Raw genomic sequence first — 26064 nt, forward strand, 5'->3', positions numbered from 1 at the left:
ATTTTATATTGAACGCTTCAGAGATTGCCTCAGTTCTGAAGCCATTTCTGAAGCATTCCTACCAGCCATCTCTGCCTGATATCCCCACCACATCTGTCGCGGTCAACGATCTATTCTATTAAACGGAGTATCCGACGCTTTTGCAGTTATTTTCACCAGGGCTTTGATAATGGAAAATTTTGTATTAAAGCACCGTACTTATTTCACTTAAATCTTTTGTCACATCATTTACCTGAATGTTCATTACAACTCATACACTAAAACCCCCTTTTACCGTTTTCACTCATCCCATACACACATTTCCAAATCATATTGGTTCAACTTCATTGAAGGGAAATTTACAAACTCGGTGCGTTGGGCTAGAATAAAAAAAAAATTCAAATCATCAGTTTATATAAATATTTATAAAATAATTAAAACATTGGTGAACGGCTAACAAAAGAAAAAATTATAATAATATATAAAAATTGTTGCATACTAAGTTTCATCAAATGTGTAAAAACAATACTCAATGCTGTTTGCTGATTGGTTTATATTCGAAATAAGTTTGATTAATTTTGTAAATTTCGAAATTGCGGAATTTGTTGTTGGGTATCAATAAAAATTTAGGTTTGCCTAGAATGCATTGTGTATTGGTATTCGAGTTGTACATACATACATACCAGTATAGTAAATATGTACATAAAGACACATCGTAGCATAAAATACTCACTCGTATGCAATGAGTAACTAATTTCAATCTGGCCTGCTAATATTATGGTGTCTTGTGTTTGTGCATCAATTAACATATTTCAACATCCATTTGATTAAAGTGAAACTTGTGCATCTACCCGTATTCTAATGCGAGTTTCGTTCTATTAACAGGAGGCGTGACACGCATAGCGCGGCGCTCATCAGTGAATACGGCCAAGCCACCACCGCCAGTGCGTCGCAGCTCATCGGTGACGCCGAGTCATGAAGCCACAGGCACTGGGGTAAGTGAACTAAATATTTAGCACTCCTAGACGTAGATATGCTTACAGGTAATTGTAAGGAAGCTTAAGCAAAGTGCTTGCATTGAGCTGCCAAAAGCAGCCAGGAAATGTAAAGCACAGAGAGCACACATGAAAGACACTAAACGAACATACTAACACAAAACAAATAAACAATTAATAATTTCATTATAAGTGCAAGCAATAAAAGGTTTGATACGAATTTTATAATTTAGCTTTTATTTTTTTTGTTTTCTTTTTTCTGCTTCCTTTTGTTCCTTAATTTCATTTGTTACAATACATTTTTCATTTGCTATCGAACTATCGTACGCTACAATGCAAATAGGCAGTACAATCGCCACAACAACATCCAAGTCAATATCAACATCCTCAACATCATGCCACACAACAGGCCTATCAGCAGCCGCCAACGGCACCAAATAATTCCCAATACGATTCCGTTGATTGTCTGCCACCCCCGCCTGCTTATCTGCTAGATACAAGACCAACCCAATCGACACCCACCCCACCACCGCCATCGGCTATTTCGGCAACAACAGCAAAGGTGGCAACTATGCCCAATTCATCAATGAAAGTCGCTGAGACGGTGAAGGCGCTCTCGGCCATGCGCCACAAGCCCGCTTCACCGAATGCGATCCGGCACATGCAGCAGCAACACCAGCACCAACAACAACAACAACAACTGCAGCACCAGCACCAACAGTTGCTGTCACCACTTCAGTCGCTGCAGGTGAGCAACCGTAGTACATCGTCCTTCAAACATATTTCCAATCCCTGCATACCAACAAAAACAACAGGCGCGCAGTAAAGAGCTTTTCTCCATCGATATTGCGTCATTCCGTACTTTATTTTCACTTATTTCTTATATTTTTATTTTCGTACAAAGTTTAAGTTTTTGGGTGTTACGAATTTCAGTGCGAAAAATTAACAAATTAACGACATCACGAACTACCCTAAATAACAGAAATATATACCTAAGGGAAACAAATTAGTGGTAGTGCAAAATGCCCAACTCTGCGTACATGATATTATGTAGCTCATAGCGCCGGATCAGTATTATTTATTTTAAAATACTAATTTGAGGAAAAATAAATCCATAATTTTCTCGGTAGATGGCTGTAATGAACCATATCTCGTAAAGTATCGATCAAACAATTTAAAGCTTATGCTCGTTGTCAAGGTAACATTTCATAGTAAAAACATTCTCTAGCTATTTTTTGTTTGTTCCATTAAGCTGTGAGTTACAGGGTGCTAACAATGGAAGTCAACAAAAACAAAATTTGGTACATTTTATAGTTTTTCTTTGATAAAGGCAAAAATGCAAGCCAGGCCGCTGAGATTGTGAATGGTGTTTATGGTGCCGACGGCCGATAGTGTAACAGTTAATTAAGTGCAATTTTGTCTCCGTCGATTCCGTTCAGGAATTTCTGATGTTAAAGAAAATGTCGACAATGTCGATAGAATAACAGAAATAGTCGAAGTTTATCATCATGTTAGTATTCGTAGTGTCGCCCAGGAGCTTAAGAGCGACCATAAAACAGTTTTAAACTATTTGCGCAAAAAGTTTACGCAAAAATAATGGAATTATTTTCTCTCCAATCGAATATTAAGGAGTCATAAATTACAGTCTATATAACGTTTATATACGACTTTCCAATAGAGGCAATAAAGACTTCTTGCCAAAGGCAATTTAACAGTTTCAATGTCCAGTGAATGCATTTGCGAAAGGAGTTTATTGCATCCACGTGAGCTACCTCCGGTGGCGATATCGTGTCACCTTTTTCCATATCGACGACATTCCGCTCAGTCAAATTATTGACATTGAATTCTGCGTTTAGAAAAGCACCCTGTAAAAAATGTATAATGTTGCTGGCCGCGAAAGCTGCCTTATTTCTCATCGTTAAAAATGTTGTACTCCCCCTGCGGACTAGGGGTTAGATTATACCGTTAGTGTCGTGAAAGGCAACTAAAATCCAAGCATCCACTCGCTTTACTCAAGAATACCAAGGGTCTGGTTGTGAAATTCTGTTCCAGACTTTGCCATCCTCTTACGTGGAAGTCATCCGCTGTTTTGTGGATGTAAAATATATATAATATTTTGTACCAAACAGCATAAAAACAAAGACTCGTGAAAGAAAAAAATATACTTTTGTTAAGTAAATAATTCTTTAGAAAATACTGCATTCGTATTACACAGTGCCACAAAATGCAAACAATTTAATACCGGGGTGCTCATAGTTTTTTTCTGGTAGATTATGGAAAATAAGAAGATATCTATTAGGCACCAAATATTTGTATCAGCAATTTTTTTCATTTTATGCTTTAAGCTTTGAGCTTCCAGTTCTCATTTCATATGAAATTATGAGATATTATGGCAAAAACTATTTCTGAAATCGTCCAAAAGTGTTTTAAATATTTATGAGTTTTTTATTAAAATGTTGCCTATGTATTTACCTTTAATTTGAGCTATAGAACTTCCGCTCAACACTTTTTATTTTATAAGCTAAACTGTAAAAATGTTGCTATTTCTATGGATAAAATAGTTCGAATTAGAGAGATCAATTTGTTTTCACATATTTTGTTGCACTGTGTTATTGCATCTGCAAGTCGATTGTTTTCGCACTTCATTAAATTATTGATTTCTGAATGAGCGTTAGTTGGCATAATTAATCTCTGCAAAGATGTCGATGAAACCTCTCGTAATCGGGCCCTTGCATTTAGGTTCAAGTGCTTCTATTGGAAAACTCATTGTATTGTATAGATATTTTCAAACATTTTGCCCAAAAATATATTTATAACACTTTAAGTACTGCCGAAGAGTAACATATCCCACATTTTTATTATAAAAGAGTTGGCTCAGTAGCTTTTCTTTATCTCTACTCTCCAATTATCGAAATCGAAATTAATCGAAAGTAAATTTAATTTTTTTAAGAAATCGAACATCCTTTTAAATAAATTTGAGCTTTAAACCAACTTCGCGCAAAACCATAATATTTATTTATTATATAATGAGTTTTATATTTCATTTTTTATTATATCCATTTAATTTTATATTACCTTTATATACTTACATTTTTACAAAAAAAAAATCTGCACTTACACAAATATACCTGCACTTAAATTGAAACCGCAAAAAAAACGTTTAACCCTCCACCTCCATACACTGGCACATCTCTACACTATTATGCCTGATCTCTTGCCCATCACATTCTGGTTCCACCACACTGACAACATAGCATTCACCATCACAAACCCCAACACCGACATTGATACCAACATCACCGTCACCACAATTACAACAAAACATTTACTCCACCACCGTTAAGACCTTTTCCTCTACCGCTTTGCTGCTGCCCAATACTGGCGACACTGAACAGCCGCTCCATTACGACGCTTATTCATACTACAACCCATATGTGGAGGTTAGAACCCAACTGACCGCCACAAAAATGCCGCTTACTAACGCTAACGAAGCTGCTTATCAAACTTTGCCATTAACACCCATTTACTATTGTGACGGCACTCAGCCAAAAAAATCACAACAGTTACAGCCAACACGTGAAGCACAACTGCAGGTCTCGGGATACGGCGGTAATGCGTTGATGCGAGGCACTTCTATTAAGACGTCATCCCAACCAGTGTCACCATCGTACACCTCACCACCACCTTATGACTTCCAGCATAGTAAAATAGAGCTACCACCTCCTTTACCGCCACCCAATCCTAATCAACAACGTTCGCTTAAACAACAGCAGCAACATCAACAACAACAAAAACATATTGCTGATCATCAACACACTACACTAGCAGATAATTCACAACAATGCAACCATCACCAACAACAAAAACGACAGCAACATGAACAGCTTTACGATTATTTGCCGCCCCATCAGCACCTCCACTCTCCCAAGCAGCAGCATAAACAGTATCCGCAACAACAGCAACAGCACATAGAGGCTATTGTCGACCATGAAGATGAAGCGCCTGTGTATAGTGGGGACAAAGCCGTAAGTCCTGCTTTGGTGTGCAATGCTGCAGAATCGCTAAGTCATTTGTACTAAATTGTAATTTGTAATTCATACTAATTCGCTTCTTCGTAATCAGCGCATAAAGCAGCAAACTCATTTGGGTGTAGTGCTAACGTAAAAACTAATTCCATGTAAAATAAAATTAAGAAAACAAAAAGACAAAACTAAATATTTAACACCAAAATGTAGCGAATTCGACCCTATTAACCATCGCACAATTTTCAACAAAAAAAAATATTAACGAACAAACCATACACACATTTACTTGGCCTAACACAGTGTAAATTCAATGCTCTATAAAAAGAACTCTAGCAAATCTTATTGTAGCACTTAATGAATAGTTTTACATATTTACATATTATTGAGTTGTATTGAAAATAATTGGCACGCAAGCCTTTGCCAATGGGAAGTAGGCCGTAAGTCCACTTACACGCTTTTTGCTCTAAGTTCTTATGGCAAATGCCCTAGCAAGATTTTACATTTTGCATCTTCATAGTCCTGTCTATTCTCCTTTAGGTAGGTAGGTAGGTGAAATGGTTGGAGTACCACCCTGGCAACGACGATGTGACAACAAAATTGTGCGGAAGCGCTAGTTAGATTCTGGATGAATCACCACAAAACCAACCAACCAGCCGCTCTGGCACTCCCCAAGTAGCACTAAAGCGCAGTTTTGATTCCATTACGAGACCCCCAACAAGCAGATATCTACAGCCAACCAGAGTTGTTTATATATTGGAAAAGATTGATGGGATTTAGGTTCGGACACTGTCCCAGGCTTTTGAAGAAAGGAGCACCCAGTGACCTTAATCGTCGAGCTGCCAAACCCGGGCATTTACAGATAAAGTGCTCAATAGTCTCCTCCTCTGAAAGGTCCTCAAAGTTTCTGCAATTTGGGATAAATGGTAGACCTAGCTTTATGCCGCGTGTGTGCCGATCGTCCAATGGCTGGTAAACACAGCTACGAGTTTGGAAATTGAATGGCGTGGAGTTTCCAGGACTTTCAGAGTCTTCCGTCTATTTTACCGGCGCCACAAGGTTTTCGAAATAGCACACGAAGAAATGGACGCCTTCCTGAGAAATAAGTTGCATTTTTCCACTTTAACAACAGTCAGGGGGATACTTATGACCGGGTAGGAGATCTCTGAGACCAATTCAGTCCCGTTCCTGGCAAGCTCATCAGCAATTTCATTTCCCTCTATGTTGCTATGTCCTGGAACCCAGATTAGAGAAATATTACCTGCCTACTCAATAGATTTGATCTCCTTAAAGGAGTTGACTAGTTTGGATCTGCACCATAGTGTCGTCAGAGTCTTGATCGCGGAATGACTACAGGTATCAGAAAAAATGTTAATATCTCCCTCGCTCTCACGTTCTCTAAGCATTGTACATACCTGAGGAATCACAAAGAGTTCTGCCTGAAAAATACTAGCAGTATTTGATAATTTTAAGGCAATCGATAAATTAGCTGATTTGGGGAAAACCTTTGCTCCGATCCTGATTCCCTCTGAGAACCGACAGTGAAGACAGAGGTACACCAGCTTTGGTGCAGATTTTCTCCTCGCCCCAATCCTGTCTACTTGGAAAGATTACCCTAGCAAATGATTCTACTTTACTTAAGTTCAAATTTTCAAATGTCCATCTCAGGACACTACTTGAAATGCCATGGAGCTAAAATAAACTGACTAATTCCCAATCCCGGGGGGAGTGAAGCCAGCTGAGGTGTGGCGATTATTGACAGCTTTGCCAGTCTTATCTCGGAAATTTAGCAGCTTTAATGATGAAGCGATACATAGCTGTAGTAGGTAGAAGACTGGAGACGAATTTGAAAGGCAGAAAGAAAAAAAGCGAAAGTAAAAAATCTTCGTATATGTCCTTTTTCTTACCCAAAGCTTTAATATCATTGTATAATTTTTTCGATATCCCTTTTAACATTTTTTCGTAGCTAATTTCGTATTGCATATTAAAAACCAATCACAAACGTCATTTTTCTGTTTTCGCATACATACATTGCTACTAATATGTATGTATGTATTGCACATGTATATGTAAGTAGCTGTACCTCGCAATCCATTTACAAAGTCATTATATAAATTCTAGATATATTTTTAGCTCGTCGGCCATTATTGAAATATGACCGTACAACCACAAGCACAATTAGTACTGTTATTTAGTGTATTTGTATACAACAATTAACACGCATACATGTGGACATATTTGTATAAGTGGGTGTAATTAACATCCTGCTACAAAATCATCTACTTAATTAAAAACCATCACCACCATTTGTGTGTTTTTCACTGGATTAGAAGCATTCCGCATTAACGCTTTGCATTTTTTTGGTGTTTTTATACTTTTTCATCTAGACCTTCCGCACATCATCGCTTGGCATTTATGCGCAGCCGAAAATCGTCACGAGCATGTCGAGCTTCCGCTCGGCTAGTCCAGCGCCGAATGAGCATCATAACCAGCACCACCATGTCATACCACCAACCCAACCGAAAACCAATCCGAATCTAATCGCACAGCTCAATGCCCGACTGAACAAACAGAACCAACTACAACAGCAGCAGTATAACGCAAGTGATGGTACCTATGGCTCAACGCCGAACTCACCAAATCATCACAATTTGCCTCACCAGCATCAGCATCACCAAAGTGAGCCCGTTTACATGAGGAACTACACACATCCCCTTCATCAACAGCAGCAAATGTCAGCCACAAGCACCAACGTCGCAACGCATCAGCAGCAAAACTATGACGGTAAATCGAATATAGAGAAACATAATAAAATTTATGGTAGTTTTAGCACTGCAAATGCAACGCAACCATCTCAAGCATTAGCATCAGCATCATCTGTTACTGTATCTGTATGCTCAACGTCATCATCATCATCACCATCATCCCATTTCTCACATTTATCATCCAACACCGCCAATTTCAATGCTTCACCACATTTTCCACTGTCATCTTCAACTTCATCGCTACTCTCTAAAGTCACTTCGTTTGCAACTAATGCCACCTCAACAGTTGTTGCACTCTCCTCACCAACACCATCACAATCACAGTCACAGTCACAATCTCAAGCAACAGCTTCTGGCGCCCATTGTCATACGTCCTCGCGAGATCATCACATTCAGCATAATCAATATCAGTCAGTCGCATCGCAAAATGCAGCGCAAGCGCCCAAAAATCATATCCACTCAAATATTTACTCCCCCTCATCCTCTTCCTCGACTACTATCGCAACGTCAAATTCGCCATCCGCCACTCAAATTAATGCACATAAAAATGCAACAGCTGCACAACAACCAAAGCATCAGCAGACTTATGCACCTTCTGGCGGTGGAGCTAGGCATTATATTGCATCAACGCAATCGCAGCAGCAGCAGCAGCAACAACAACAGCAGCACCATCATCATCATCGCGAGCCACATCATAGCTGCCCTCCGCCGCTTGAAAATCCACCACCGCCACCCAACAACTCATCCATATACGCTGCCTCTCCCACTGCGACTATGCCCAAAAATGCTACGCGCTTAAGCTCTAGCGCCAGCCTCGGAGGTGGGAGCGGCACATATGCACCCCCTTCGTCTACAATGACTTTGCCTAAGAACCTTGCACAACAGCGTTTACAGCAGCAACAACACTATCAGCAGCAGCAGCAACTGTACCAACAGCAACAATATCACCACCCAACCGCCACCGCCGCCAACGTAGCCACTCAGCAACACCATCATCAGCAGCAGCAACATTCGCAGGCGTCTACTGCTAACCAGCGATCTCAAATGCCACTGCCACACCATCAACAACAACAGCAGCAGCCACAACAAATGTCCTACAAGCAAAAGTCGGCCACATTGCAAAGCAATCACCGACAGCCGCCAGTACCCTCGCGCCACTCTAGCGTGCAGCAAAAGATTTTCGTTGCCACTAATCCTTTCATTCAAACCACGACTATACACTGCCACTCCCCCGCGTCGGTTCACTCACAGCCGGCATCACCCACCTGTTCGTCTCCGTCATCGTTGGCGAGCATTTACGGCACCAGTTCGCGAAGTCATCACCATCATCAACAGCAGCAGCATCAACATCATGGCAGTGGCGGTGGTGCAGCCGGCAATGGTGGAAACGGTTATTATGCCGCCCCACACAATTCAAGTGAGCGTGCGCTATTTGTTTTGTCTGCATCCAGTCACCTGCTACCACGAAGCATTTTCTGTTTTCATTCATTCATTTCAATTGGAGTTTTGAATTTTTGAATTTTGAATCCTGTTGAGTTGGCAGACTTTATTTTCAAGTTTGTTTGATGCTTTTATGTTTTCGCCGTTGCAATTACTGACTGTTGAGACGATGACAGTTTTGCATGCCGCTTCCGTTTTGCATATGCGTTTTATGTTTTTTAGTACTTTCATTTTTTTTTGTTTTTGTGTGGATATTGGAGACGCATAATGGGAATATGTCTGGAACGACACAACTGATACCATCACCATCCGCCTCAAAGAGAAACGTGATGGCGCTGCATTTTGCTAAGCACCCTCGGCTTCATCAACATTGCGATATTCTATTCTCAATTCTATACCTGCATATCACTGAAAATTAAAAAAATGTATTAGTCTTTTTCTTCCCATGTCACCTTTATCTCATGCGGTCCTATCAAAACATCAATTGCACTTAGAAAGTATACAAAAATAGTTCTTTGTAAGTTGCACTACATAGATTGTAATTTATATATTTACGTACTCCAGCGCACTTTTTTAATTTATTTCTTAGATTTGATGTTAAGAGATTGTGAGAACTTTAAGGTGCTGGCCCAATGCAGACTGGCTTTGATTGCTTGGCTTCGATAACTGTCAAAAATGAATAGAACAAGACTAAAATAGAGAACAAATGGCATCTTTGCTCGACTCCAACCACCCCAACCACCTTTTCACATGCCCCATCAAACCTACTCACCTAAGACCCCTCTCCCTCTGGACCCAACCTGTCAAAATAGCACGATTCCTGGGCCTACCGTTAGATGAGTTAAACGAAGACGATCGATGACTACAACGCACTGGCAATGTTTAGCAAGCTGTTACAGCAACAACAACAACATTATTGAAGACAATTTAATAAATGGCATTGAAAAGCGTGGATGTGTACATCGTTCTTGAATTTTTCTTCGTTTCTGCAAGCTTGCGCAAAGCTGAAAGTGCCCATATTTGTCACCCAAAGCTTTCGTCGTTGGCGTGATTGGCGTATTTTCTTGTACATTTTTACTATTAAAAGAAAAATTCGTAATATGTTTTGACAGTTTTTAGTTAACATCATAATTCAAAAATGTGTTATGTATCATTGAATATGGCTAACATCTCTGATTCCTTTTACGAACCCTCTGATTTGTATGACAGCGTTCAAAGCGCCCATTTGGCCATACAAGGTTTCAAAGCCAAGCAAAGGAATAGCAGCAAGAAAATCCAGCCTGCATTGGTCAGCATTTTTATTCCTTCATATTTGGAAATGATTTACCCCGACTTTGGCACACATTTTGTGTCCTTTTTTAATTTGAAACTTTGAGTTCAACAATCAAGGTATTATATTTAGTTTTTAAAAATAAGAGCTTTCACTAACTCATATAAAGGGATTAACATGAGTGGGTTTCCTTTTGAAAATGCTATGAATAACACTGCGCATTATTTTTCAATGATTTTTGTTTTAATGTAAAGAGTAAGTCATCTAATATGTTGTGTAAATTTAAACTGGAAAAGTTTTGCATATTATGTATTTTACTATTACATATATTATAGTGCGCAATCTTACATAAAGAAAAACATACATATATACAGTATTGGCCAAAACCAAAGCACCCCCCCTAATGGCATTTCAAATAATGCTAAATCTCTCAATCAAACATCTTGAAATATGGCATATACATACATATGTTATGTGTTTCCTTGTTACTTAAGTATTTATAAAATATAATACCGAATATTATATACAGCGTTTTGGTTATACTGAAAAAAAAATTGAAATGTTGATATTATTTAAAAACTGAATGGTCAAAACTAAAGCGCCCCACTTTTTTTTTTCTTAGCTACGGCTTTGTTTTGTTGTTTTTAAGTTAATTTCTCTTCCTAACGGTATTTAAAGCTGAGTCAAAGTTCGTTAGAATAATTTGTGCAAAACACGTACGGATTTAGTAGGACAAAACATTTCATACGGGAAATCAGCAAATATGGCCAGAAATGCGTATTAAAATGAATTTAAAAATAAAATAAAAAGTGATTGACAAAGTGGTTTATCGCGACACAAAATTAGTGAGAAATATTCAATAAATAGAAGTGTAATATCGCGACTTATAAAAAAATTTGAACAAACGGGTTCTATTTCTGCAATCCATAGTGGAGGAAAGCCACGAAAGACTACACGACAAGACGACTCCACGATTAAAAGAAAAATTCAGAGTGATCCCACAGTCTCTTCTGAACAAATAAAAATTGATTTAAGTTTACCGGTAAGTTCTAGAACGATCAGAAGACGTTTGCGAAATTGCATATTAATTGGACAGTTCAAAAATGGAAAACTGTATTATTCTCTGATGAATCCAAATATAATTTGAAACATTCATATGGAATAAGGCGAGTAAGAAGGCCAAAGCAACAGCGACTAAATCCGATGTATTGTATCGGAACTACCAAGTATGGTGGGGTGAACATTTTGGTCTGGGGTTGCTTCTCTGGCCAGGGTATCGGGCCTATTCATCGAATAAAGGGAATTATGGACCGTTTTATGTAAACAAACATCCTTAAAGATGTAATGCTATCACACGCTGAGGAGGAAATGCCACTGAGATGGAGGTTCCAGCAGGATAATGATCCGAAGCATACCTCTAGGCACTGTAAAACGTGGTTACAGCAAAATGCTATAGAGGTCTTAGACTGGCCAGCTCAATCTCCCGATCTCAATCCCATTGAGAATTTGTGGGAGATTGTAAATTCGAAAATTAATAGGGAAAATTGCAGCACAAAGGAAGCCCTGTTTGAAGCGGTGAAAGAAGCCTGGTACAACATTTCTCCGGAAATTATTAGTAACCTTATATCTTCTATGCCAAAAAGATGTTCTGAAGTTATCAAAAATAATGGGTTTAGTACAAAATACTGAAGAATAAAAACAATTATTTTCGCTTTTAATGGGGGGTGCTTTAGTTTTGTCCGGACAAGTTTTGAATAATATAATATTAATATTTTTTAATATAAGAAATGTTGAACATTTTTTGTTATGTTTATTAATCACCAAGATAATAAGAAGAAACAAGGTAATATTCAACAAGTAAGTAATATTCGATGTTGTTTTATTGAGTTATTTGACATTATTTGAAATGCCATTAGGGGGGTGCTTTAGTTTTGGCCAATACTGTATGTAGTTGGCTTAGAAATTTCAAATTACTTCATTCCAAGGCACATTCATTAAAGGTGGTGGCACTAGACCAACAACACAGTTCTGTACGTTTGATTGTCAAAGAAAAGTATAGGCAAAACAAAGAATGAATTCGCCTTGCTTCACTCTGGACTGACAGGCACAAGAACGCGGCGAAAGAAAAAAAAAAGTAAATCAGCTGATTTACCGATACCACCTTTAATAGATTCGCCTTGCTTTATTCCATAATTTTGTTTTTTTTAATGGCAAGCATTTATCTATATTATTATTTATGTAAATGTATGTAACACGAAACTTTTTTGATATCAAAAGTATTTGTTAATGGTTTTTGATTCAAATGCTATGTTCGTTCACTACATTTTTCTTTACAGTTATTTTTTTTCTTTTAATATATAGATTGCACAACGATTTAATCAAACAATTTTGCTCCATTATTAATTGCATTTGTTCTACTGTTCTGTTTATTTTTTCCTTTTATTTTTTGTTTAAAGATCAGCCCAAGTGTAAAGCTTTTAATAAAATTTTCTTTGCGTTTTTTCTCTTCTCACTTTTTAACGCATTACCTCACCTCCTCAATGGCTTATTGCACCTACAACAAAAACGAAAAACATCACACAACAAATTTGTAAATTCCTAAATTGGCAACAAATATTCAACAATAACAACAACTTAAAACTCCTGCACCAATGGCCCAACAACAGCCAGTTATGCCAGCTCGAATATTGAGAAAGCCGGCAGCATTCGTTCGAAAACCAAAGCTGAATTCCTCGAAAATCTCAATGCAAAACTGGCCAAGCAGGGCCTATCCGGGCGAGCTTTCGCAGTGCGCAATCTGATTAATAGTAAAGCCTTGGTAAGTTTTGCACCTCTTTGAATTCGGACAATAATTCAATTGGCCACAAATTTTAGGACTTTTCTACATATTTATGTTAAGTGCAATTTATTATAATTTATTTTTATTATCTCTTTTATATGTATGTGTGCCTATTGCGCATTCACCTGTTTTCCACCTGTATCCAAAAACAAAACAAAAAACATATACCCCTTCCCTAGATGAATCAAAATCCAAAAACACTTGTGCGTCCAAGCACACAATATCGCACACCACCACAACCACAACCACAACCTCAACCACCGCTGACACCGCCACCTTCCTCTGCTGAAGAGTATTCGTCGCATTAAGGTATTTTGAAGTTAAACAAAAACAAAGGTGAAAACTGCACTGCGCTGTGGCTAGCAGACAAAAATGGAATCTGAATAACGTTTTGCTTTAGCAATTTGACTAACTAAATTAATATTTGAGAGCGAGAGAGAGAGACGCCCACATACATAACAGTGCATAACTGTAAATCTTAATAAATAATGGCATAGCTTATCTTACGCTTTAAGCACTTCACAACGAGCTTAGAAAGTACACTCTTAACTATTATCTACAAATTTTATTTTTTTAACTTACTAAACCTATTTGATTTTTCATTTGGTTCTAATTTATGTAACAATTTAACGTAACTGCGGAATCAATTAGAAATCTCTAGGTCTCTAGGCGTGAATACTGGAAATTTTTTGAATATGCAGTTTGCTTTTATGGAAATATACAACTTTTTTTTAAATCCCGAACTGAGATTTTCTTTGGTACTAACAGCTCTTGCTTCAACGTGCTTGCGACTCAAACCCCATAGTTCAATAAGTTTTGCGATTCGGTAAGAAAATCACAATTTTATGATTTGAAGTTCACTTTATTATCTAGTATAGTCCGCCTGAACATCGATACACTTGTTCCAATTAGATTCCAATTTACGAATTCCATCCCTGAAGTGAGAATCCAGAAGGGCTGCAAAATACGATTCCACAGCTGTTATAACCTCGTCATTTGATGAAAATTGCTTTCCACGCATGAATTTTTTTAGTTCTGGAAAGAGATGTAAGTCGCTAGTGGCCAAATCTGCTGAATACAGTGGATGCTCAAACAATTCAAATCTTATATTACTTCATGGATTTTACCCATTGCCAAAAAAAAATATTTTTTTTTCACGAATTTTTTCCTTCAGCTGGTCTAAAAAGTTACAACAATATTCAGAATTTATTGTTTTACCAGGTTGCAAGTAATCCAAATAAGAAAACTCCTTTCCTATCCGAAACTGATGTTAAGCCTTTCTTGGCCCATTTCTGTATACGAACTTTTTCGGTGCCGAAGAACCAGGTTCAAACCACTCTTTAGAAGAAAGGAGAATGACTTTCTTATACCAGTAAATGCACTAAGACCACATTTAAGGCGACTGAAATCGGTATTATAGTTTGGGATGCATTCGCAAGTGAACCAGGGAAATTTTAATGCTAGAAGGAAAAGTAAGTGCCAATAATTGGCCAACCGTGGATCAGCGGTTCCCCCACAAGGGCCGTAACCAATAATCAGAATCAGTTCCATTGGAATCATGAATTGGATCAGCGATTATGTATACAATCTACATAAAGAGCGATGGTCCGGTCTAGAACGCTGCAGAGCTGCAAAGTTTTTTGTGACGAGTCCGAACAGAAAACTGACGAACTTTCTACTAAAACTCGGAGGGAAAGACGTTCGGTTTATGGTCGGTATTATTACAGGACACAACCCATGGGGTCAGCATATGACCACCATTGAGGATATTTGGCCCACTCGCGGACAATGGCTTTTTTCAGCGCCTCAAGACTGGTGAATCTTTTAGTTAGTAGTTTTGCTCTCCAAAATGACTCAAAGAGAATAATCCATCGCATTCGCGTCTAGTGAATTTGAGAGCCATTGTGTGGACGTTATGAAGTTCGGAACGATGTGTTTTAGCCATTCTTGGTTCACTCGAGCTTTGTGAGACGTTGCCGAGTGCTGTTGAAACGTCCATGGTCTGTCGCCGAAATGTTTGTCTGCCCACGGCTTCAAAGCAACCTCCAGAATACTTTCCCGGTAATAATTCGCATTTAGCTTTACACCAGACTCGATGAAAACGATTGGAGAGCGCCCATCTGCGGCCCAAACCATTACCTATGGCGGGTGCTGCCTCCTGGTCGCCAATCGATGACTTATATCCTCGTATGAACGGTTGGACAAATAAACCCTATCGTTTTGGGAGCTTACGAGTTGCTCTATTTGAAAAATTTTCTCGTCAGAAAACACAAAGTTCGGAAATTGACCGCTTTCGGCCAAGCGAAGCAACTCCTTCGGTCTCTCAAGTCTGACTTGTTGCTGCTTTGGTGTGAGATCATGCATCCTTTGGATCTTGTAAGGCTTGACTTTGAGATCATTTTTCAGTATGCGGCGGATGCTACGGTCAGATATTTTCAGCCAAATATAATGCAATCACAGCCAAATATAATGCAACCACACTATTACGTTTGATATCCATTACTGATTTTCTTTTTTCGCGTTTACTCTCGGCAAAATGTTCCGCGCGCTTGTAAACAATACTCTAGACTGTCACTTAGACAACTAACAGACAGCTGATCCCCGTGCATCAGCTGCGCGAGCGGTCTGAAATTGGTTACACTTCGAGTGCCGTATCCTGTATTAAAAATATTCGTTGTTGTAAAATTTCCAAGTCAAAGATATTACTTTGTATTTTTTCCGATCTTCAATTGTTTTTTATGTTACCATAAAAATTCTAATATGGCAATACGCCAATACGCTCAAGCAAGAAGGCCAAACACTCACACAATTACACATCTAGGTGCCTCTCAGGAAAGTAGGAAGAAGATTAGTCTTTTTTACTTGTATTTCTGTACAATGGGGATTGTTTAGCTAAAATATCTTCCATGAAGGGGGCCATTGTGGCTATTAAAGGAAATTTTTGTAACGCTTTTTTACATGTCCTTCGGTTTTATGTATGAGATTTAACTATAAATTTGGAGGTAAACTCAGCTTTGTGGCACCTTTCTATGTTTTTCAATATGTTTGTTTATGTTATTAATTTATGAAAACAAACTTCAATATTTTCATTTATAAAAAAATAGACTACTTGGAGCATAATTTTGCTGGTGGAAACTTATTTATGTGATGTACTGTACATTCAATACACAATCCATAAAAAAAACTACATAAACCTTTTTTTGTGTTTTTATACAGCTAATAAGTAGCTATTTTAACACTTTTAACACAGTTATTTATATTTCAAATAATTTTATTAAATTCAAATGATTTTGATATTACAGCCCGACCCTCGCATTTGTCATGAATCGTTGATGGACCAAATCAAGCGTGGCGCTACGCTGAAACGCAATCAGAAAATAAACGATCGCAGCGCACCGAAAATACACTAAGCTAAGCGGAGCGAAGGCCTACACGGAGCTAGAGGCTGCTGCAGACAGGCGGCGAAGAAACAGAAATGTTAACATTTAAAATATTACAAATCGACACAAGAGGACGAATGCACGATTTTTTTCCTTGTTTGTGGTCAGCGCATTGAGGCCAATCCAACATTCAGACTGTTTTTGTCGTTTGCCGACGCTATTGAGGAATACGAAATACAATTATTTAATGCATACTTACATACCTACATACCTACATACATACATACCTACATACATACAAATATAAAAAAATACATATTGCAGTTAGTTGTAAGCGAAGAGAAGAAAGTTACATTTACGTTAATTTATAAAAAGAAGGGAATGAAGCAGAGAAATACAGAAAATAAATGTGAATTACAGAGAAACTGTTCCATATCTACATATGTATGTATTTATAACAAAAAGAAATGAAGAAATGAAAATATAATTGAAAATTTTGGAAATAGCATAACAAAACATGAAGGATAAAAAATTTGTTATATAAAATATTTAACATTTATTGCATTAACGCACCTACACCTACATACTTACATGTGGACTGTTCATTGTGGCGATTTCCTATAGCTGCGTTTCACTTCTGTTCTCCGCTTTTCGATGTTCTACAAATTACTGAGTGAAAAAATAATAAAATTGGAAATGGTTATATTTTTCCAGCTGAGCCACAGAAAAACGCTGATCTATAAGAAATGTTGTGCGGCCACTATTACTATGAACAACACAAGCACACATACACATGTAAGTTGTAGGTATGTATGTGTATATACATGACTAAATTTGTTCATCTGTTCGTAGAACAGCTGATTATCCTTATCGTTTATCATATCGCAATGCAGTCAGTGCTTTTATTTTAGAATTAAAATGCAAAAAATGATCAGTTAATTTTTTTATATATTTACCTAAAATAAACACACATAATCATGTGTTTATCCTTGTACGTACCACATTTACCTATACCTAAACCTATACATACATACAAAGCGGAAACGCAATTGCAATCAAAAATGTCCGCATTGCGTATTTTCACATAATCAACTCGAATTTTTACCAAAAAAACAAACAGTTAAAAGAATAAAGAAAAAAGTCTTGCATCGTAAATCAAGAAAAGGGAGCGGGAGCGAAGCTTTTGCAAAACGGCTTATTTCGAATTAAAATATTTATGTAAAATTTAATATAATTTCTACTATCCTTACATAACCACATTTGCGATTTAATTTCAATTCATGGTTTGTAATTTCCAATGTACATAGCGCGTATTTCTGATTAAAACAATGTTTTAACTGTTAATGAATGTATTTACTTTTTATTAATTATTAATTTATATAAAATAAACAAATTAAATGAATATTATATTGAAAATATGCTGAATAAAGAAATAAATCGAGTTTGTTGCGTTTTTTATTTAGTTATTTTTTGATTGTTATTTACCTATTTTGTGATATAAAAATAATTATATTTATTTATGCGCCATTGGCATAAGGCCTGTGGAGCGAGTTTTCGAAAAACCGCGCTTGCAGAAAAACTAGTACTTTTTTAACTTCGCCGCGTTTTCTGTATTTTGAGATTTAGTTTTTTCAATTGCATTTATTTTGTTATATTTATTTTTCAAAGCGGCCTCCTGCAGTTTGGAGACTTAGTAACGATTCCTTGCGCATACGTTGGATTAATATTTAATAGAGATAATCTTTTTAAATTATTTTCATAATCGCTTATTGTTTAATGGAAGAGTAGTACCTACTTAATTGAGATTTTTATCACTCAACACTGTAAATATATTGTATACCTTCCCTAAACAACAACTATCACATTTAAGATTAATTGCAAACAAACAAAAACAAATACAAAACACTGGGACACTTGTTTGTGCATAACTTGCGAACGGTTCAATCAATTTTCAAAAAGCAAAAGCCAGTATTAAGTATTCAATTCAATATCGTCCCCTTAGTATTAAAATAGCCTATACATTTTTTGATGTTTTGAGAAAATGAATTTCAAACTTTTTGTCGAAATATCTCTCACTCAAATCTCGTTATGTCTGTAAATATTTATTATTTTTGACTGACGTTTTGACCCACTTTGTGGAACTAGAATTTGACCAAATTTTGACCACATATAAAATCGACGATGGAAAATCCAAAAATTCATTGTTATACTAAGGGGACGATATTGTATTATAAAAAACGAAAACAACATAGTATTTAAATTATTTGAAGGTTTTCCAGTAAACAAAATAACTAAATTTTACAACTCAATCTGTGCAGAAAATTTCTGGTAGTTTTTGGGTGTACTCTTACATCTGCAGTTGACGAATTCTTAAGTGATTTGGCAATATTAAGTGCACAAATTTTCGGATTCTGACTTATTAAACGCATAAACCTTCTCTTGAGTTAATTTTTGAAACTCTTCCAGTACCACTTTTTCTAATATATTAAATATATTTTTTAATTAAAATATATTTTTCAATATATTAAAAACTGTCGGCTTGAACTTTTTCAAAGTTCCCGGGATTTGACGCACACTTTTCCCTCCGAGTTGGTATTTCACCATCAGCTCTTTTAAATCACTCGATGTTTGCTTATTCATCTTCACTCTTAAAAACTTGCAACGTGAATGGTAAAATGTGAGAAATAAAACTACTTTTTACAGTTCAGTTATGAGAAAATAACGGAATACAGATTCGGGTGTCCCACTTTTTGTTCGACTTTGAAAAATTACGTTAATGCGGTAATATTAAAACAACAACTATGCGTTTTGAATAGTTAAAATTGAAATATATTCAACGCAAATGATTTCCTAAAAAACTGTGAATAATTTTCTTATTTGCATAAATTTAAATTTTTTGGATATTGGTGTCCAAGTTTGGTTGGTCTAGTGCCACTACCTTTAATAAATGCGCCTTGGTTCACTGTATATTTTTGTCTTAAAATTAATGCTTTTTTATTGACAAAAGAGAATGCGTATAATTAGTCAGCTTCAAATGAAACTGTACACTAGTGAAAATTAGACAACTTTCGACTATTTATTTATTTTTTAATTTCAATTATTTTTTTATAATGCAAAGTTTCAAACTTTGTACAAAATGTATAAGAGATCTGCGAAATTTTATCAATATCTCAAATTTTTAATCAGAATATCTGTACCATTTGAAGTCCATTGAAATTTGTTATAGCAAAGTGTAAGTTTCAAGTGGCTCACATTTTGCGTCGATTTTTGACTATTTTACTTGTTGCCGATGTTAGGAGTTTTCCGCCGTATTACGAATGTTCGAAATTTTTTTATGTTTTTCTTTTGACGCTGACGTTATGTTCGTCATTTACCATTTAATTCATTGTTATTTTTTTATATTTTTTTTGGTCAAACACTCCATTTTTTGGGAGGCACTTACACAACTTTTCTGCAAGCCAAATGTTTGCACTGTTTTAATAGATTCTTATATAATCTTACTCTTTCTAATTATTATTATTATTGTTATTATGGTTGTTTTTTTTTTGGGTTTGTGCTACTAATTTTTATTTTTATTTTGGTATAAATACTCGCTAATTATGTATCCTTAACTGTAATATCCAGCACGAGATTGCTTCAGCAGTTAATCTATGTAGAAATAAGTAAAAGGTATTAGCGTGAAAATATAAAATATTTATAAAAATACATACTTACATGCCTATATGCATACATATACAAATATAATTGGCGCGTACATCCATTGTTCGGTGTCTGGTAGAACTACTTCGGGTTTTTGAGATGCAGGAATGCACCCGGAAGAAGCTTTTTCCATTATTCATTCCAAGTCGCATGGCTGCAGTGGACAAAGAATCGAATGGCAGCAAGTCACCGTGTTCACATTTATAAATTGTAAATTGGCCTAATGATGTGCTATATGTATTTGTATTGGTATATGTGTGTGTATTTATAGCATTTTCCGAAATGTATGCGCCGATTTATTATATAGAAATGTACATAGTTACACACATATAAGCAATTATGCATAACAATAATAATGTAAAAGTCAATTGTGCTTACCATTACATACTATACATAAATATATATATACATACATATATAATAAAGGATTAGTGGCCTGCTTTTCAAAGCAACTCACTCACCTACACATTTTTACAAATCTGTGTATGTAACTCTTAAATTATAGCTTTTCGCTCTTTTAGCAATTTCCAAATAAAAATGTATTGGAATTGGACACATTTTTAATTTAAAAAAAATTTTGTTCATAACCGAAATTTAAATTTATAAAAAATAACAATAATAATTCGACTGCCGCAACTATTGCTGATGGTTCTGTAATTATTTCTGTATAATGAAAGTAAAACCACCCACATTTACTGATTAATCTATCATGTCCAGGCATTATGCTGAATATATTTATATTTTTTTAAATTAATCCAATAATCCTCCAGTGTCCCTATATTGAAAACACAAAAACGCAAACACAACGCAAACAAAATTACAAGGAAAAAGTAAATTGTACTTTAGCTCTACTAATCTACTTAATCTTCGGCTCAAGGACATTGAACTTTTTACTTATTGCGTGCACATAAATGCATAACTACGTATGAATTTTACTAAATGATACTGGCATAAAGCCAAATTGGCCGAGGAAACTTTTTTGTGCTATTATTTAAATAGCCTGGGTATTCAACTTTATTTTTCTTTTATTTTAACATCAAACTCTACTTTTCTCACATCACTTGTCTGTATGTTATTACAGTAGCTTGTACTAACTGTTCCTGTGTGTTATAACGGTAGCCCCTTCTTAATCTTATTGAGTTTTCATAACGCCGGGTAGACGCGTACGCCACGCCCGACTGTTGCTTCGCGACGGCGCTGAATCCTTACTGCTTAAATAATCCAAGTGAAATTTCCAATTAAAAGTTGTATCACGCAAACATACATTCGATGTGTATGTATGTATGTGCATAGTGAGTAGGTGTTGCTAACTCTTAAGTAGGGCAGAAGTACTAAAGTAAATTTTATGTGTTCAAAACTTCGCTCGGTTCGATCACCATCTGGGTAGTTTTTATTGCTGTCATAATAAACGCCGTAGCGGAATAGGTTGGTGCGCGACTATCATTCGGTATCGCTTGGGCACGAAACCCCGGGCATGAAGCAACAATAGCCGACGCCTCTCGGCAGGCAATGGCAAATCTTCGGTGTATTTCTTCCATGAAAAAGCTTCTCATAAAAACCATCTGCCATTTCGAGGCGGCATAAAATTGTAGGTGCCTCCATTTGTGAAAAATATCAAGACTCGGCCAAACGTCCAACAAAGAGGGTGTAAGCGTCAATAATTGTTATTAGTTTTATAGCACCTGGAGCATCAACTCTGGGCCGAATATAAATATGGGTCGTTCCGCCAGTGTAGACCCGATTACCACAGGAATGGCAGTTTTGCCACTAAAATCCTACGCTTTCGTTTTCACTTTCTTATCAGACACAATGTGATAACTCTTGGCCGTTGGATGGCGTGGATGCGGCGTTAGATTAAACAATCACCCTTTCTCTTACATATATACATACATTCATATACTATACCACATTATGGCTTCTTAGATTTACGGCCAACCAACTTAACCTAATACCATAACCTCATCATATCTGATAACTACTCGATGAAATTTCAACAATATATTTAAGTAAAAAATCATATTTGTATATATGTATGTATTACATTTTATAGGAACCTAAACGTTAAACTGCTAGATGTACTTTTTATAAATGTGTGTTTTTTTAAATTAGTTTTAAAAGAAATCAGTCTGACTCGGTTTAGTTGTAGCTGACAATATAGTTCATTCCGTAAAAACGCATTAGTAAGCAAACTAAAATACGGCACAAAATCAAACAGTATATTCAACCTTTCTACCAAAAAAATAAGTATAAAATCACTGAATTTCGCATCCCAATAGGAAACACACTTTACTGCTGGAAAAATGTACTGAATCAAATATTAATCATATCTAAAAATAAAAAAGAACTAAATAGTTAAGATAGTCTGTGCTGCTCCCTCAGTCGAATGGCATTAGGCAATAGAGATTTATCACACACTTAAACGCATAAATACAAGACTAAAACCCAAATTATGCTACAAAAACGCCAAGAGGAAAGCATACATACATACCTAGTATACTACCTAAACTTATCAATTCAATTGCATACCAATTATATACAATATATACATACTAAATAATATATAATATATTCGAGAATATAATCTACATATGCATATATACAGATTCCTATGTGAAACAAATTGTAACAATAACTGCAATAATTTTCAATAAAAGATCGTTTTTAAATCTCATTGTAACTTTTAAATTCTTTTTTGTGACTTAAAGGGGAAATAGAAATTAAAAAGAACCTTCCATTGAAATTCACTCAGATAAACTCGTTGCAGAATTTTGCACTGTGAAATCAGCCCTTAAAGCTTCTTAATTTGGCAGTATATGTATTATTTATTAAAATTGGCTGGTAATAGATACTCAATTGTGCAATTTCCACATTTTTTTATTTTTACCAGGAATATAATGGTAAAGTAGTTTGCTGCTCGCCTGGTAGTAGTGTATTTGCCCTTTGTGCTATTTGTTTCACTGAGCAATTCAGTGTTGCCTACATTTAAGCGTCATCTGTAAAATTTACAAATAACTACATCCGTGCGGTGTTTCCGGCTTTCTTGCCTAGCTTATTTTATAAGTGCCGATGAAAAGTCTTTAATTGTAAATGCTCATTAGTTTTTGTAAATGCTCATATTTAATTTTTTAATAAAAAAGGTCCAATGTGTTATTATAGTACTTTTCTGCCAGTAGGGAGGCATCTTCATCCTTCACACCTGCGATAACTTCAAGGACTTGGCTAAGAAATAAAGTAGCATTATTTGAGGTTATAAGATTATTAACCGTGGAAGGCCACCATCATCCAGCTGCGTACCTAATTTGGCATGGCTCACAACGTCCGTCCATCAAGGTTTCTGCGGTCCATTTCTCCTTTTTCTTTACCGCCGTAAATTTCGTTTGTACGTATTTCGATCCTGCATGTGATGGACGTATTCCGCACCAAGGACAATCAGTCTCCAGCATAATTCGGTCGCTAGGTATTCTTCTAATAACTTCCAAATTTTCCACAGTTTTTAGCGAACATCCATTCAAACCGATGTAAAGTCCTCCGTACGCGATCACTTTTTCAGCTTGCTCTAGCGTTCCATCAAAACTGTGAACCACACCACCACCAGCGTCCAACAACTTGTCTCGATTACGTTCGAGTATTTCCATGAAGTCAGAATGCGCATTCCGGCAATGCAGGAAGAGTGGTAAACGGAATTCGGCAGCCAGGCTGAGTTGCTTCTCGAAATATTTTTTCTGTGTATCTTTCTCACAGAAATGCAGTCGATCATAGTCGAGTCCACACTCACCCACAGCAATTACTTTTTCTGGGTTTTCACGTATTTTGTTTCGTAAGCTTTGGTAATATTGCTCTGGGTCTTGTAGGAACTCATTACAACGCGTGGGATGGCAACCCATTGTAACAGTTAGGCGATCTGTGGTAATATATATATGATTTAAACGTAGAAATGTGTTGATAATTGGATTTTGTTAGTAACCGTCTCACCATCTTGTTGGGCCAACTTCAGCGCCTCATCTGTCTCATTAAGACTGCCGACGGTGATGATCATCTTCTCGACGCCTTGCTTCCACGCACGCTCTAGCACCAAATGTAAATCATCGGTGTGCTTCTGTTTACCACCGTATACACCACGAAACATCGGGTCGGTAAGGTTAGCGCCAATGTCTAAAAACAGAACAACTTCATATAATGAAATATTTAATTGAATCGGATTTACCTATGTACTTCTTTGCCATTTTAAGCTGCTTGAAAATCTTCATGCAACCACTCTACTATACTTTGTTGTAGAATATTAACCACCGTTCCAAAACAACTATTAACCAACAGCTGATATTTTGACATTCCATCACCAGTGTCGCCAAAAGCATTACAGCCAGGCCAAAATTTACAAACTCAACAGGTAAGAGTGAGATTGATAGTCCTCTCCAACTAGATTCTGGTCATAAGAATCTCAAGTAAAAAACTACTACTAACACGTTTGACATTTTTTATTTTAATATCGGATTGATTTATTGTGATTTAGATGTACACCTCCGAATTACGTACTGACAAGAATGTCGTGCATTCATTTTAAAGAAAATTCGCAACCACTTCAGGGGGGAAAAAGTAAAAAAATCAACGAGACTTTTGAACTATTTTAAACTTTCATTTCATTATGAGTTTTTAGCTTCAAAGTAAAGTTTTTTTAATTTAAAATTATTTTTTATAAATTCAAATTAAAGATTTTTAATTTCAAATTAAAGTTTATGAAGTATGTATGATATGATAATTAATTATTATTTTCCAAATATGTTTATTTTGCTGATAATGATGTTATACACTTGTTTAAAGTTTAGCAATTGCAGTAATCACAAAATAAAACGCAGAATAAAACTTTTCTTTTCTTGTTGTGTAATTATTACTTATTTTAAAATAAATATTTGAAATTCAAAATCCTTAAAACCCTTAAATAAGTTTATGATAATGAACACCAATAATTATGTTAAAATGAGTACTGACAAAAAGGAGATTGTGATAAAATGCTATGAAGAAGGTAAACCTATTGCAGAGTCAGCAGAATTAGCTGGAATTAATAAAAACACAGCCACTTCTATAATTAGAAGGTATAAGAAGGATGGATGTGAGATTATTAGACGAAATCGTGGTGGAAAAAGAAATGTTAAACTAAGTGTTGAGATTTTAAACTATGTGGAGAAATTAATTGAAAAAAGTCCATCAATTACTTAAAAAAAAAAAAAAATTGAAAATAAAAACGTCAACATAACCACAACAACGATATTTAATGCATTTAAAGCTTTAAAAATAACATTAAAACCCGCCACAATCAACCTCGACCGTTTAAACTCCAAATCAACATTTGAACAACGCAAAAGTTGTGCACTAAATTCTTCACAAAATGCTCCACAAACACATGAGAAAATAATTTTTATTGATGAATCCGGTTTCAACTATCATCTTCGCATGTTTCATTAATTTTAGCCATGAATTTAAGCGATATTATACATTCTCAAGTAATTTCTAACTCAACAGTAAATTCGAATGTTTTTATTACATTTCTTGATGGATTATAACTTGCTGAAAATAACATCGTAGAAGCATGGTTGATTCTGGACAATGGCAGAATTCATAAAACTCGGGAAGTACACGAAAAGATTAGTGAGACTAATCATACGTTAATTTTTCTATCA

The 26064-nt window shown here is 36.0% G+C and overlaps 2 protein-coding genes across 11 annotated transcripts in view; one reads left to right on the forward strand and one right to left on the reverse strand.

Annotated features, from left to right (window-relative positions):
* The window catches only part of LOC128865694 (mucin-2), a 146702-nt gene extending 128570 nt beyond the window's left edge, over window positions 1-18132 (forward strand). For 4 of the 10 annotated variants that reach the window (XM_054105962.1, XM_054105964.1, XM_054105970.1 and 1 more), the window contains 7 exons: window positions 865-974; window positions 1318-1722; window positions 4229-4999; window positions 7384-7780; window positions 8318-9178; window positions 13138-13289; window positions 16613-18132. In XM_054105962.1, the coding sequence (XP_053961937.1) occupies window positions 865-974; window positions 1318-1722; window positions 4229-4999; window positions 7384-7780; window positions 8318-9178; window positions 13138-13289; window positions 16613-16720 (2804 nt within the window). In that variant the 3' untranslated portion in view covers window positions 16721-18132. The remainder of the gene's footprint in view (window positions 1-864; window positions 975-1317; window positions 1723-4228; window positions 5000-7383; window positions 7781-8317; window positions 9179-13137; window positions 13290-16612) is intronic. The other 6 variants (XM_054105965.1, XM_054105966.1, XM_054105968.1 and 3 more) reach the window with 6 other exon arrangements.
* Window positions 18133-23483: 5351 nt separating this feature from the next.
* On the reverse strand, window positions 23484-24710 carry LOC128865695 (deoxyribonuclease TATDN1). Its single transcript, XM_054105973.1, has 4 exons — window positions 24594-24710; window positions 24362-24541; window positions 23684-24290; window positions 23484-23608 (listed from the first exon to the last, which is right to left on the reverse strand). Exons 1-4 carry the CDS (start codon window positions 24634-24636, stop codon window positions 23515-23517), a joined length of 924 nt encoding a protein of 307 aa, XP_053961948.1. The 5' UTR covers window positions 24637-24710; the 3' UTR covers window positions 23484-23514.
* Window positions 24711-26064: the final 1354 nt, after the last annotated feature.

Source organism: Anastrepha ludens, chromosome 6 (assembly GCF_028408465.1).
Source record: "Anastrepha ludens isolate Willacy chromosome 6, idAnaLude1.1, whole genome shotgun sequence".
Taxonomy (NCBI): Eukaryota; Metazoa; Arthropoda; class Insecta; order Diptera; family Tephritidae; genus Anastrepha; species Anastrepha ludens.